We start from the raw sequence: 15,810 nt of genomic DNA on the forward strand, positions 1-15,810 counted from the left end.
GACGTAGGTGGTAGGTCACACACAACAGGGAAAATAAATCAATGACAGCCTGTTTGAACAATTACAAAAACAGCAAGGGGGCTAGATGGACAGACAGGATCGATGGAAGGATCGATAATATATATTGACCATATTGAAAACTGGAAAGCTTGCCTCAAAACACAGTCACTCCTGGCATAGAGCCGGCGGAACGGCTCAGCCTGGTGTTCCTAAACGTAACATAAGTAAACTATGCTTAAACTTAACCTTATTCGTAACCTTAACCTCAGTAAAACGGTGCCAAAACCTAACCCTATTCCTAAACTTATCCCCAGTAAAACTATGCCTAAACCTAAACTTATTTCTAATCTTATTCTCAGTCAAAACAAATAAAAGAATACAAGAACCGCCCCACCGAGCCGCCGGCCATTTTGCTCCGACGTCATACCCGCTGAGGTGGGGAACTCCACCCTGTCCGGCGGGTACATGTACAGACCAATCACATCACATGGGATATAGACAAGAGGACCATACGGAGAACAATGGATTGAAGTGAAAGCTGCGCCAAACCCACCTTGTAGACCTCGGAGAAGAATCCAGAGCCGATCCACTCGCACGTGAAGTCGTCGAGGCGTGTCAGGCAGGAGAAGGCACTGATGAGGGCTCTGTAGGAGGAGGAGGACGGACACACTCTGCCCACCTGTCAGGATGAACATTCATCAGGAGGATGGACGTGATGATGCGATTTGATGCAATATATGATGATGCGTGTTCACTGTTTTTTTGACACCACAGGGATGGACACCACATGATGTCCACATCGACATTCACATGATGTCCACATATTATAAATACATGAGTAAACTAGTGCTACAACTAAGGGTTTTCATGATCGTTAATTCCGTCATGATAATTTGGGATTATTTGGTCAATCAATGCGAATGATTTACACAATGATGACAGTATAAAGTGACTGCAAAATAAGCTAATAAAAGTACAAAATCATAGCAAATGCTCGTCACATTACCTCAGACATGTTAGTTTCATGCGTTTACCCAGCGGATATCATAAATGTTTTGTTATAATACCGTTGAAATTTTTTTGTTGACGTAAAATGCACATAAATGTTTAAATGATACAATCCTAAACTGATTATTTGATTAATACAATATTGATGAAACGATTAATCAATTGACCGTTTCAGCCCTAGAGACAATAATCAAGCTGTTAATGTCATACATTATGTAATACATCTTAAACCGGGCCAGTGTCCTTTCAGTCGACAGACACTGGTTGTGTTAATCTGTATATGGATGTAGTTCACAGGTCAAAAAGCCAGGCAGCTTATGTCATGAGCAATAGCAAATGCATAACAGTCACAGACCTGTGACGGATATATATAGTAGTAATACCTGTGACGGAGGACCCGTCTCTCCGGAAGCGATGCCATCTCGGTCGTCAGAGAATCGGTCCGGGCGCATGCTGGGGAAGCCGGCGATGGAGTTCCGTTTGCCACGGTCCATGGCTTAGAAGACGTTGGCGGTACCAGTAGTGATGGTGACTTGTTTCTCTACTGGTCAATCCCCATTAGTGACTTGGTAGAAACTAGTCATTAGTTACTACCAAAAGGTGGGAGCTTCTCTTCCTTGGAATCATAAATTGAGCAGAACAAGTAGCAGAGCAGCAGAGCTCTGCCCCTCCTCCAGGTTTGTTTTTTTTTATACCCAAGGCAGGCAGAGGCGATGAGGCCCAAAGACCGGTATTAAACTATAGCGACTAATACACCAGAAAGGGACTTTAGGGCTGTTTCTGGAGGGTCCCCACATCACAAGAGTATAACAGACTGCTTTAATTACCCTCGGTCCAAGGGGGTGACATTAACTTCTCTCACCAGCGTGTACTAAATGCAAAAGTTCTTGCCCTATATATATGTCGTGTTAAAACTGCGAGTAGAATTAAACTCCAATTTAAGACCATCTGGGATCGAGAAGCCTCTGGCAAGCCCTGGGTTTTATTGCATGTGTGAGAAAATCCTGGAAGGGAAGGCTTGCAAGTGTCTGGTACGCCATGGGAGATCTAGAGGAAAAAAGAGAAGACATGAAAGTGAGAATGGCTGTGGTATTGTATTATAGGAAGTTGAGTTTTACATAGTATGTTTCTGTGTAAGTGGGAGTATTTGAAGATCAAACAAAGGCTCAATTATGTCCTTTGTGTGGTCCTATATTGACATTAACAAGTCAATTTCTGCGGTCAAATATCTAAACAGTGGTCTTTGTGGATACTACTATCTTTTCGAGAGATAGGATAGAATAGATGCACACAATGTTAACGAATAGATCAACACAAGACCAGCAAGACTTTCCTCTTATGTGTGACCTGATCATCACCGTTTGTTCTGGTGTCAGAACTCGTAAACTGGAAGTTGAGTCACTCTTTTAAACATTTATTAACTGATTTAATGCAAATGCGTTTATCTTGCCACTGGCAAACATGAACTACTGAAAGGAATTTCCTGCTTGACTATACATACAGCGAGCTGAATTTATGCTTATCCGGAAAGGCTGAGAGAGAGCACAACAAGGCATGCTCTATGTGAAATAATATTTTTGATTGATTGATTGTTTATTTATTCTCGTGTCCTGCACACAATGTGCCCAACCCTCATGGGTTTATAAGACACCATTTCACAATTGCATTTACAGCATGTTTACATTACATAATTCATGCATTTACAGCATGTTTACATTACATAATTAATTATATTACAACTCAGATTTATACAGAGTACTCCGTCTTCTTTCCCAAGCTTGACATATAAAATCTGCCGCAACAAAAGTCCCTTTGGCAAAACATATCTCCATTTTTACATAGTCATTTAAATCTAGGAAATCCCCACAGATATAAGACATCTTATTAACCAAAATATCCCTTAAGTCGTCATATTTGGAGCAGTAAAACAAAAAGTGAAAAAGTGAACAAAAAGTGAATATAACAGACAAAACAAAAAGTGAAACTTTCTCCGTTTTGTCTGTTATATGGCTGTTTGATGGCTTGATTTTCATGAATTCACCCGTAAAAATATGAAATGCCTGAGAATGCAAGATTCATACAGGTCTGTGTTGAGTTTTTCTTTTCCATAAATAAAGACAAGGAGTCAATCAGTTACTGACATTGACTGTAAATTAGAATAATAATGATAATATTAGTTCAATTCTCATAACGTTTCTTAGAAGCTTACTCAGATGACTGTGACCTTGACAGTGGTGATAACTTGGTGGTACAGACAGTACCTTTGGTTGAATAAACCCTCTAGTGTGGAACTGATGTTAGGACAGCTAAGCCTGGCGTTTACAAGACAGGCCCACAATGTAATGGCTTTAATAGGGGCAGATTGTCCAATTATAGGAGATTAGCCAAGAAATAGCCAAAGCCATCTAAAACAAGATCAGCAGGGTACAAAGGTGACAGGGGTCCTGTGGCTAAGGGTCTTCTCATTTTCTTTTTATTTAGGGGCCTCTCTTATGTCCAGCTTTGTGTGTTTTGTGTAGCCCATAGCAATGATTTGATTGGCTAAGCACCCCATAGCGATGATGTGAGCCTGAGCATTGTATGAATGTAAAACAGTGAGGACAGAAAATTGATTAGCTGGAATGTGATGATGTATGATGATAAGAGCGCCAATCACTTCACACGGGGGTGTGATTGTTTTTTTAAACATTAGTAAACCATCTGGATTTTCACATCTGTTTTTGAGGGCTATATGTCCAGCTTTAACACAAACATTGACGACAAAAGTGAGGACGCAAATTGTGATTTGCCGGGATGAGATGATACATGACGATGAGAGCACCCCTCACTTCACACAGGTGTGATTTTATAGAAATAATTATGATGCTTTGACAAAATACAAGGTGAACCAAGTGGTGGACAAAAGAGAGGTCCAAACTCAGATCTGGCAGTGGTGACAGGAATCTGTCACCACTGCCAAAGGAATCTCTATTCACGGTAAAAGATAATCACCTAACCATTTCTTCTTTGCTATTGCACTTCCTGATATGATCCTGGGGGAGCAGAATGAGCCTTTGGTTGAGAGAATATATAGCAAACTGAGGGTAGAGGAATGACCTCACTCTCATTCTGAGCTAAACTTTCCAAGCGTCTGTCCACCCAGCAGCTCCAAGACAAACCCCTCAATAAAACTACAATAGAACTCAACGGTGGTTTCAGCCCCATAGGAGTTTTTTGAGGGGCTATATTCAGCTATTAGTGTAGATTTTCATCTTACACAAACATTGACAATGAATGGAGAATTTATGTCATACGTGGACGAGCAAATCGGCTATTTCTGTCCTACACATGTTCCCATTGACAATGAATAGAGAATTTACATCATGTGTGTCTGAGCAAATAGACATGTTACGTCATGATGATGTACAATGATAAGAGCGCCCCTCACTTCACTTGGGTGTGATTTTTGAAGTATAAGCTTACATGCTTAATTGAGATTTTCACAACATTCAGAGCCCGAGCAAAAGTATATAAATGTTGCTCTTATAACACTATAACTGCACATTTAAATGTCTTCATACTTAGAATATATTTTGTAGAATACATAATTTAAAAAAATATGATTTCAATAAAGTCAGTAGGCTCAGCTGAGGGCACCAAAATCCAATTCTGGATTGGGTGTTAATATAATAGGCTTAACCCAAACTCCACCCTCTAAACTAAAGACATGTTAACCCCTGTGATTTGTTTTTCCAGTTCAGTCAATATATGTTAGAACAGTCTCTCTCAGGGCAAAGGGTCTTGGGTCTTCAAGAAGTAATCTACAATTTAAGAGTTGCTTCATTAGCAACGCAAGGACACTTAGCAAAAACTATAGTTAATATATTGGCCTCATGTGCAAACAACATCAACATCATCATACATCACATTCCGTGCTCAGCCAATCATATCATCAAAAATGTCATTCCGTCACATTCCGTGCTCAGCCAATCATATCATCAAAAATGTCATTCCGGCCAATCACTTTTGGCGTCTTCACTTTTCTGCCCTCACTTTTATCCTCAATATGTGCTTTGCTCAGGCAATCAAATCATCACTATGGGGTGATCAGCCAATAAAATCATCGTACTTGTCTTCACACAAACAGACTAAGCTGGGCATAGGAGGGGCTAGCGCCTAGTCTCAATAATTATTAAATACACCAAATAGGCAATGGCACGCTATTTAAACTCAAGTCCACTGTGTATGGACACAATGCATGCACACACCAGCAAGCCACACTAGAGTGTTATACCCTCCAGGTCTGTTCCGGAGGTCATCACTCTCCCATTGTAACACAGATCTAGATAGTAGTCATAGTCAGGAAATATGTTTCCGGCGATGCAAAGACCAAGCAGAAAGAATAACAGACAACATTAACCCATTCTGACCGGGCACCCATTTTGGTGTTGGCATCATGTTATGCTTTAGCTATTGAAAAATAGCAGATCTACAAGCTCATATCGCGCCACCGAGTGGCGCGATACGAGCTTGTAGGTCTGCTATTTTTGAAAAATTCGAAGAACGACTGACATTTTTAGAATCTGATCTCAGGTCAGAATGGGTTAATCAGACCAGTGTGTGTCCCGTGGAAACCTCGTATGAATCTGATCTCAGGTCAGAATGGGTTAATACTAATGTGACTCGGGCACATAGAGTCACAGAGCGGGCAGAACTGACATCCCACCACCACCAGTGGATAGAGATAGGGGTTGGAAGGGAGAGAGTAGGGCGGTGCGATGGTCCCATAATGACAGACAAGTGTAAGAGGGGTATTTACTATTTTAGACAGTCAGACTTGGCCTTGTTCTTTCAGTATTACATCACATATACACTAAACCCCTCTTCCAGAGTTAGGTCACCTATTGGACAACATAGTGAGATCATCCTCTCAGTCCGAGCTACATCCTTAAAAGGATTTTCATCATCGTCCTCGTACTATTTTTTTTCTCTCTCTCTCCGCACTGACGCATCAGTCTGTGTGCCTTTTTGAAAGAGTCCGACAGTAATAAAAAACTCTCTCTGCCAAGGAAAATGTAGGCTACGAGCAGCAGGCCCAAGCTTTATCTGATTTCAGTTTAGTTTTTCCTTCTGAGCCCAGAGACTAGAGAGCAAGCAGGCATGCACGTTTCATCTCATTGTCACAGTCTCACACAGGTGAAGTGTTGCCTAGTGTGAAATATAAATTCTTACTTCCTTCAATTAAAAAACGGCAAAATGGCAAAACAATAAGGGACGAATGCTTTATCCACTCGCCCACGTTAGTGGCCAAGAGGCCTCTTGGCCACAAACAGGCAAAGAGTGAACGCTGAGCGAAACACAAACTCCCCACGCTTACATTTCAGCCTTGCCATCACAGAAGTAGGCAACTGAAATGCACAAAGCCAGGCCTGTGTTCTCCTGCAGCCACTGCAGATGGGATATGGGTAAAGTCAACAGTCTCGTTCGTTAAGGCTTTACCTTACCTCAACTATAAGGTGGCCAACCTGATGGAAAATGTTGACAATACCAAAAAAGTTTAAGCGTTATATTTTTAGGGGTGCCAGCCCACCCTGGTTTTTAGTTACCGTCCACTATCTTTGTCCTAAACAAACATTAAATTCCCATAAGCATTTGACAATGGAGAATTTTACATCAACAACAATTAAATCTGGATGTTGTTATGCCACGGAAAATAAGAATAAACAATTTAGCAATTAGCACAATATTTTGGTGATATGGACAGGACAGGCCTTAAGCTTATAATAATATGCGCCTGTATGTGCAGAATCGTGCAGCTCTTAGAATCAGCTATAGAACCTCTCATCACTATTTTTGTTTCCCAGCCATCCCCTGCTGCCCAGTGCACTGCCCACAAATGTGAATGCATGAGTTCAAATGACCACACGAAAAGGAATTGTAAACTAGTGGGCAGACTGTTCTTGGTCTGTAAAATGTGGCCTTGTGATATTCAAAAACAGATGGGCCATCCCAAAAGTAGCCTGAGGCCAAAAGTTTCAGCAGTAGTTTAGGGGCCCTCACACCGGTCCAGCTGTGCCCGTACTCCTACTGGATTATAGGCTAATAGAAAATGGCAGTAGTAAATCAACCTCTAAAGTGAGTTTGATGATGGGTTGTGCAACATGTGCAAGTGAGCGTCTGTGCAGTATTTAGATGAGTGGCAAACAGCTACACGAGACGATCACATATTTTGCTTCACTACTTTTTCATCCAATCTCCCCCTGCAATCACCATTTATGACCATTATGTTATGGCAAAGATAGCCAGCAGCTCAACAAAAGTCGATGTAACCACAATCAACTGATCAAGACACACTTGTAAACCGTTGATAATTGTCATGAGAGTTGTCTCTAGTCTAATCTAGAGAAGACTGTCTATAAGCTTAATCAGGGGAGGAGGAATGTTGGGTAGGCGAAACGCCCTGACGAACAGAGGGAAATGTTAATCAAAATATGCAAGCTAGGTCACATTCATCGAAAGAAAAATACCTGTCCTCTCTTGAGTCTTATCCACAATCTATTGTGGTAAACTGCCAAGATACGTGAGCAGCGGCATGCCTGTCATTCCATGGGGCTTAAAAGTCATGTTTCAGGACTAAAAAATAATGAACTATAGTAGTCCACAGTTAACAGTCTTTGTATCGAGTTGTGCTTGAAATGTCCTGTAATTCTGCAAACTAATAAATAGTTCAATCAATCAAAGCAGCCAGGGACTATAGTGGGTGGGAAAATGCTTCCCTGTGAACTATTATTATTATCATCAACATTTTTATACAGGCAAACAAGTACGGTAGTCTACTATAGTTTCTGTGGATAATGTCCATAGAGTATGATAATGTCCCACCACCACAGCACAGGTAATAAGGTGAGAGGGCAGCCTGCAGCCATGCCAGATGGAAAATGTAAACACTCTACACTCAAATCAACACGCACGCTTCAAAAATCCTTTAAGTTACCAGTCAATGTTATTGCATACAAAATGGCTTGCAGTTACCTTATGTATTCGTCAGGAAAGTCGACAGTTCAGCCAAGGCTGTGTGCTGCTCCATTCCTCGAAGGATCGATGAAGCTGTGCTATAGTTTGTCTGCAGGGTTGGTTGGGCTTTTAGTTTGTCAACAGAAAGTCACGCTAACCAACCGCTAGCAACACACACGGAACGTTAGCACGAAGCAGCAAGCCCATGAAGTCACACGCACTTTATTTACGTCCTGTAAACACTGGGTAATATAACATCCCAGGGCGACACGGTCGGCGACGGAGCAGCAAAGCAACAAAAGTTTCTAGTAGTAATAATGGCCTCCCAGTGAGCAAAAAAAACACTATTGTTTATTGTCCGCCTAAGATCATATTTCAGCCGCTTGTTGCTGGTTTGACAGCTCTCTCTCTCTCTCTCTCTCTCTCTCTCGTCCAGGCACCTCCCACTGTCTCCGCCTACATGTTAACCTATACCTAGGCAGTACGACGGTGTCGCAGGCTAAACTGAAACACATCGCGCGTTGCGTGTGTGTGTGTGTGTGTGTGTGTGTGTGTGTGTGTGTGTGTGTGTGCGCGCGCGCGCGCGTGCGTGCTTGTAAATGCAATATTTGTTTGACATGATCATCATCAGATTCATCAACAAAGAGTCCAAGACTACAGTAAACACCATGCACATTATGTGTGCAGACGACGTACGCCATCTAGTGGACATAACAGTAGCCGCCGCTGGACAGCAGCAGACAGCAGAGTTTGACAGAAATACTTAATGTGCAAACACAGCAGCGATGTGTGAACTGTTGCGACAAAAGGTTAGTCAGGTTGTATTCCATTGGCTTGGCTTTAGGGTGGTACAAGGACTACTATCTGTACCAACAACTACCAAGTACTGCACATGTTAGCTCTGGTTTTTGATTGATTGAAATATATGTATTAACAGTATGCAGAATTACAGTAGGTCTACATTACAAGCACAAACTCAATACAAAGACTGTTAACTGTGAGTGGACGACCCAATTACGCATTACACTTGTTTACAAGAGGGTCCACCATGTTCAATTCATCAAAACATTTAGAGACGTACAAATAGACACTTCTATATAGTCAATGAACAGAACAGGAATTCATCATAAAGGAGGTAAAAAGGGAAAAGAAACATACAGTGAGGGGGAAAAGGGGTGAGTGGTGGGGGGGATTCAGATTTTACAGGGGCCAGTTTGAATTGCAGCCGTCCGTAGGTGCCCTTTGAGAGCGGTTTTGAAGGAGTCAAGGGATTTCCATGTCTTAATGACTGTTGGTAGGGTGTTCCAATGGTAGGTAATTTCATCTTTACATGTGATAACATTGTCACCCACTCTAACCAAGAAGCCAAAATAGATTAGATTAGCCAAAATGGCAGATCATAGGTATGTCTACACCTCCGATCACCCCCCAGGTCATCTTTGAGCAGGCCACCATTGGACAGGTTAAGATATAGTGTCTGACCCCTCCCATGTACTACCCTGAGTATCGGCTAATGCCATCAGGTAGGAAATACGAGGTCCATGCGTGCAAATACAACAGGTACAAGCATTCCTTTGTCCCTCTGTCAATCACACTCCTAAACAGAGTCCTTGCAGAGGGCAGACAGGAAGGGTCGAAGGTGATGAGGTGATGTTCTTGCTTTGTTTTTTGCACTAGGTTACGTTGGTATGTGGTTTTTTAATGTTGTACGGGTCACTATGTGCCTTTGTTGTCTTGTATTGTGTATTGTGTATTGTTTTGTTTTGTATCTGTATGCTGCAGAGTGGGTCCTTGGGGTCCAAGACAAATTTCTTCCTTGGAAGACAAAATAAAGAAACCTTGAACCTTGAACTTGAAGCCATTTGCCTTGCTGAGATTACTATTAGATCCAAAGAGAATGGATTCAGTTTTTCCCAGGTGTAAAGATGGTGGTCCATACCATAGCTCTAACGCCTTTACATTGCAAAGACATTAGAGCTATGGGCCAGAGGTACTGAACATGTATCTGCTACCTTTAAACACGTCTTAAATCTGAGGGTTTTTTGTATAGGCCTACTATTTAAATAGTCTTGAGAAATAAATGCTGCTAGTTGTCCCAAAGTGATTGCAAAGAAATGCTGCTAATTGTCCCAAAGTGACTGCAAAAGAATGCTGCTTTTGTTTCAAGCTTTATACCCTGTATAACGTGTATATAACGATGCAATGTGATATAGCTCTGTTTACACAATGCTGTATATTTCCCCCATTTTCAACAGTTTTTATTATATTACACTTGCTTTGGCAATGTAAACAGGTTTTATTCTCATGCCAATAAGGCTCCTTTGACTTGACTTGACTTGAATTGACAGCACACTCTCGCCATTTAGTGGCCAGAGGTGGGGATAGCTGTTCCATATACAGACAGCAGCAGACAACCCAGAGCAACCGATGAACTGTATCGTTCAAAAAGGGGGCAGGGCAGCGCTCTATGTCCATTATTAGGTAACCCAGCGTTACTACTACTCAGTTGAACGTCAACGATCAGATCCCCATATTATTGATCAATCTGACAACAGTCAGCCAGATGAGCTATAAAACCGAGGAGCACAGTTGATATGAATCGTGCAGAAATGGCAGACGATGAAATAGACTACAATATCTGCTTTCCTGATGTTGTGCTATCGGGTAAGGCGTGTTATGTTTCGACATGGCTTTGCTAGCTAGGTTGCTAACGTTCTCTCTCTGAGGAGTCTGAGCTATTATCACTGTAGGCTACAAGCTATACAGCGATCCATAGCAACACATACATCTCAAAACGGGCGCACGGCTAAGTGCCATTTCTAGCACACATCTGCCAAATAACAAACAAGAATCGTGGACTTGCTTTGCCTATATACTACTATTGTATAACAGTATGTTTGTTTGGTGGCCTGTGCTTTCAGAGAGACATTGGCAGGAGACAAAGGAGCCAGTTGTCATCCTATTGGGCTGGGCTGGTTGCAAAGACAAGCACCTCTCCAAGTACAGCTCCATCTACAATGAACAGGTTGGCAAAGAACAAGAAAAATAAATTACCGTAAAGGTTCAGAGGTTTATATCAATTACCACCACAGAAAATATCTGTCTCTCCAATTAAGTACCACCATAATTACTGATGTTAAAATACAGGAGAGTAGACCTGCTGAGTTATTATTTGAATTGTTTTGTTTTTGTTCCAAGCCAATTTTGCTGCTGCTCTGACAACTTTGTCTAAGCACAACTGATTTTTCCTAATGTCTGTACTCAAATCTTCTATTAACGGCTAGGTGTGCCATCATTCTCATTTCAGCCTATTTCAACCGATTTCTTGGTCAGAAGAACTACCTGTATTAATATAAATATTTCATTCCACTTTTGTCTTTTTTGGGTGACTCCTCTTGATTGATTGAAATATTTATTAACAGTTTGCAGAATTACAGTACATTTCAAGCACAAACTCAATACAAAGACTGTTAACTGTGAGTGGACGACCCAATTACGCATTACACACGTACCATCATATGGGGGCTCAAGTATCACTAGTGTTACTAGTACCAGTGATTGTGAACCTCTGGTTTAGAGTAGACAATGTCTATGTTTGTTTCTATTCCAATTTAACATTCTCATTGACTGTTTGTTTCTCTAGGGATGTGTCACGGTCTGCTATACAGCCCCCTTAAAGACGGTCTTCATATCAGAGTCTTTTGGCTACAAGGAGCTGAGCGGCACAGCCCTCAAACTGCTGGAAGTCCTCTATGACTACGAGGTGGAAAACAGCCCGATATTCTTCCACATATTCAGCAACGGTGGTTTCATGCTGTACCGTTACATCGTAGAGCTCCTGCACAGTGACAAACAGTTCAGCTCTCTGCGAGTGATCGGGGCAGTAGTGGATAGTGCCCCGGGAAGTGGGAACGTGCAGGGGGCCCTGCGTGCGCTGAGGGCCACCCTAGGGCCCAAAATAAACCCCATTCTGAGGTACATTCTCCTAGTGCTTTTTGCAGTAACTGTTTTCCTGCTACGGGTGGTGCTGTACCCCATCACCAAATATATCCACAAGAACCACTATGATGCCCTGCGAGACAAGCCTCCGAGCTGGCCCCAGCTATATCTCTACTCCAAAGCTGACCAGGTGATCCGCCACAGAGAGGTGGAGCTCATGGTGGAGACCCTGACGCAGAAAGGCGTCCCAGTGGACAGCTTTGACTTTGCTACCACTGCTCACGTTAGCCATTTCCGAGAGTTCCCAGAGCAGTACACTCTGAAGTGCCGCAATTTTTTAAATGCCTGCATGAAGGACTCAGAAGGGACAGAAATCAAAAAGAGACACCATGTTCAGAAAGAGTGATGCTTTTCTTGTTGTTTTTTCTCTTTGTTTTCAGGAAAGAAAATGGCTTAGGATGTAGCTTCAGTTAGAGTGTGTTTTTACCGTCAGAGGTCTTGAATGTTAATTGGTGTTATAATGATCCGTAAACTATTGTGACACTGACAATTTTGTAGTTGAATGATCATGGCGAAAGCACATCCTGGGCCGCTAGCTCTACAGAATTGACCTAGATTTCTTTTGATTACTTTCAGATGTTTTCCTTTGATCTGGGTTTAATCTATGTCTGTGTAAGACCTACAATTGTAACCTAAGGACTAGAAATGTGGTACAACTTCTATCCTGCGCTATACTTGTATTTGCAGCACTACTGTCATGTAATGGATGTAAAGGCAACTAAGGAATAGAAACTTAAAAACATTGAATATTAGAAATGAAGGTAAAATGGCGTAAACCTCCGGTGAAATTAGTTGGATTTTAGGTTAGTTCGTAGAATCTAAAACCAAGCAGGCTGGGCATTGAAAGAATTACATATTTCGTTACAACATTTTAATGTTTTAACTGCCGGTAATAAAAAAAAAAAGCACAATTGTGATTCTACTTAGAAAGATTAATGGCACATGAATGTTAAATGGAAAAGAAAATATATTGTAAATTATTCCAACGAGGCACTTGAGAAAGACATTGTAAACACTGTATTTAACAGTAGTTAAGTTTTGGAAGCTTTAAAACTGTAATTGGGGTCAAAATGTATAACAATTCCCAGCCCTAATAAGTGGTACACAAGTGATATGTCACAAAAAAATAAAGTGTTAGACTATGAATGTATATTGTTCAACACTGACTAAAATGTGTTTCTTTTTTCTAAGTATTGTGCCTTTGAATAAATGAGAGTGACCATTGAATAGTATGTCACATTTTGAACGCTAGAGTTGGGATATGCACTAACATTTCCACTAGCATTGCAGTTTTTCCTCATGACTCATGAGAGGAGAACTTTGGTTCTAGAAGTGTTTCGATCCATTCCAATTCTTGGAACCTTGGTGCTTTCATTGAACAGCCGGACATTTTTTAATTCCAGTTCCGAACCAATTTTTAGGGTCCTGACTCCTGAAGTGGAAACTGGTTCAACATTAGGCGGGGGGAAAATAACTGAATCGGTTCAACCCTGGTAGAAAAGGGGCCTGAGTGGAGTCAAATGTGGGCGTCACATAAATAGACATTTATCACAATCAATCGAATCAAGCAAGCTATGATTTTTAGGAGGCTCAGGTCAATTTGTTCTGCAGACAAGAGACAACTGATGATGTGGTAGAGATCACACTTATCTTTAGCCAGGGGCTCATTCTCTCCAGCTCAGAAACTACAACAAAACAAGCATTTAAGGCTGTCCTTTGTTCCAACATAAGACACTACAATGGTGTCTAACATTGAGACCATGAGAATATTCAGCCCCCAACATGTGGCCTGAACTGTGTGTGTGTGTGTGTGTGTGTGTGTGTGTGTGTGTGTGTGTGTGTGCCCAACTCAGCCCAAAATGAGGGAGTACCAGCTAGGGAGGGGGAGGAAAACGTGGTTTCCTCAGTAATAGTGTTTTTTTTTCTCCCCCTCAACTGATTCTTGTAGGTTACCTCTTAATAGAATTGGTACTCCCTCATTTTGTTCAGCAGTCCTCTTCCACCCCCTGCTGGCCTGGTAGAGGTTTCTGCTGTACTGGTTGAATTCATCACATGCTAATTAGTTCCTCCTTTGAAGGAACTTCAAGGAAGGCCACATGTCCGTGTGGATAGCTCAAGTGTCAAGCCAGAAAACTGAGAAAAGTGAAACTACACAATTTAACAAAGGGAGGAATTGTGTGGGCTCTGTCTCTCGAGTGGAGAGACAGTGTCGTAGATAGGGATAGACTGGACACGTAGAAGACGAGGTGGAAACTGGAAAGCCTGCATGGTGACGCGAGGTTGGGCGTGGGAAAGAAGCAGGAAAGTCACAAGTAAGTCACTCCTATAATAATTAGTTTACTCTACTTCAAGGTTCTTTATTATATGTCTCCCGAGGAAGAAATTTGTCTTAGACAAAGGGCCCGCATAAGCCCTTATGTCCATGTCGCCGCAGTGCAGCGCCAAAATACTTGAGTTTGTTTACCTGCTGTAGACCTACTTAATTGACTACCAACAACAAACAGGACCTGTTCTGTTCCGGTATTTGCTTTTCGCTTTTCGGCTACTTTGTATTAAGTAATCCTTCAAAGAGTACATTGCTTACATTTAAGCAGCTTTGAAGTTTTAATATATTGACCAGACTGAGATGCAATGTCTGTGGTAAGTTGTAACCCTAAACCGCCAAACAACCACAAACTAAAAATGGAGAGAGCATGAGCACGTTCTTTGTACAGAATAAAGATGCATTCTAGGTTCAGTAGTACCTGGTATCCTTATTTCTTTGAGTCACAACATTGTTCTCTTGGCTTTATATTTGCACTCCCTCCACTTGTGCATGTGACTTTACTGTACACAATTGTTTGTTGACAATATGGCATACTTACTCGCTTTGCATAAGAGTCTGTGTTGAATGCCTAAATTGAGAAAGCACATAAAACTCCGGGGCAGAGGTCTCTAAATGTTGAATTTGTGATATAGATGCAGACAAGAGACAATGTTAGTAGTAAAGTAACGTGCATTGATGGGACATGAACACGCACAGATGGAGAGAAGATGAGGAGGAGGTGAGAGGAGAGAAGGAGATGGAGAGAGGAGAGAAGGCGGTGGAGAGGGAGGAGGAGACATGAGAGGGAGAGGAGTCGGGGAGCCATGGAGCAGCAGCGTCAACTGTTAAAAAGCTTTTTTCATATGATATGATCCTAGGTAAGTGTCAGAAACAACCTTGGTATTTATATAATTTGTCCCAATTTAGACATTATTCCAATTCCCCCCATGTGTGCAGAATGCCAACCCCTACTTTAGGTCTTGGGGAGGGTGTAGAAAACGTACCAGTCGACTCTTTTTCACCTCACAGGAGTGAGGAGTTTCACCGGGAGATATTATGTCTGTGATGCGAAGCAGAGTTTCTCAAATGCCTGTACTGTGGCCATGATACATTATCACCCTGGCATTTGTGGTTGCATAAGCTTATCCAACCGAGGCTATGCGGGTCCACAATTGGATTCTGACTGAGGGCAATGACGGATCTGCCCATAGCTTTATTTATAAATGGCCTTAAATTCCAGTGTGTTCCAGTGTGTGTCATCTTCCTCCCAATTTAGTAATTACGCCAATTATCCCCCATGTGTGTTCCACTGGTGGTCTTGGGGAGCTATCCTTCCTAGTTAAACTTCCATCCTTCCTAGAACACAATTGTGTTAATTTGAGCGCCCTGCAGCGAAGCCGGAAGCACATTGGTGGAATCAAGTTCCCAAGTTCCCACCCGTTTCGAATGCCATCAATGCATTGAAAGGGACACAGTCACGTTTAATCAGAGCATTGAATGCACTC

At 41.9% G+C, this 15,810-nt stretch overlaps 2 protein-coding genes across 2 annotated transcripts in view; one reads left to right on the top strand and one right to left on the bottom strand.

The window, feature by feature from the left end:
• tesk2 (testis associated actin remodelling kinase 2) overlaps positions 1-8,411 on the bottom strand; it is a 45,149-nt gene extending 36,738 nt beyond the window's left edge. Inside the window, exons 1-3 of the mRNA XM_080778779.1 lie at positions 8,020-8,411; positions 1,392-2,055; positions 554-679 (exon numbers count right to left, since the gene is read on the bottom strand). Coding sequence (XP_080634905.1) covers positions 554-679; positions 1,392-1,502 — 237 coding nt within the window. The 5' untranslated portion in view covers positions 1,503-2,055; positions 8,020-8,411. The remainder of the gene's footprint in view (positions 1-553; positions 680-1,391; positions 2,056-8,019) is intronic.
• A 2,074-nt stretch (positions 8,412-10,485) lies between these two features.
• Positions 10,486-13,115, top strand: tmem53 (transmembrane protein 53). The gene is made up of 3 exons (XM_080777589.1): positions 10,486-10,665; positions 10,923-11,026; positions 11,645-13,115. The coding sequence occupies exons 1-3, from the start codon at positions 10,596-10,598 to the stop codon at positions 12,344-12,346; spliced, it is 876 nt and encodes a 291-aa protein (XP_080633715.1). The 5' UTR covers positions 10,486-10,595; the 3' UTR covers positions 12,347-13,115.
• Positions 13,116-15,810: the final 2,695 nt, after the last annotated feature.

Source organism: Protomyctophum bolini, assembly GCF_963924005.1.
Source record: "Protomyctophum bolini genome assembly, chromosome: 12".
NCBI classification, from domain to species: domain Eukaryota; kingdom Metazoa; phylum Chordata; class Actinopteri; order Myctophiformes; family Myctophidae; genus Protomyctophum; species Protomyctophum bolini.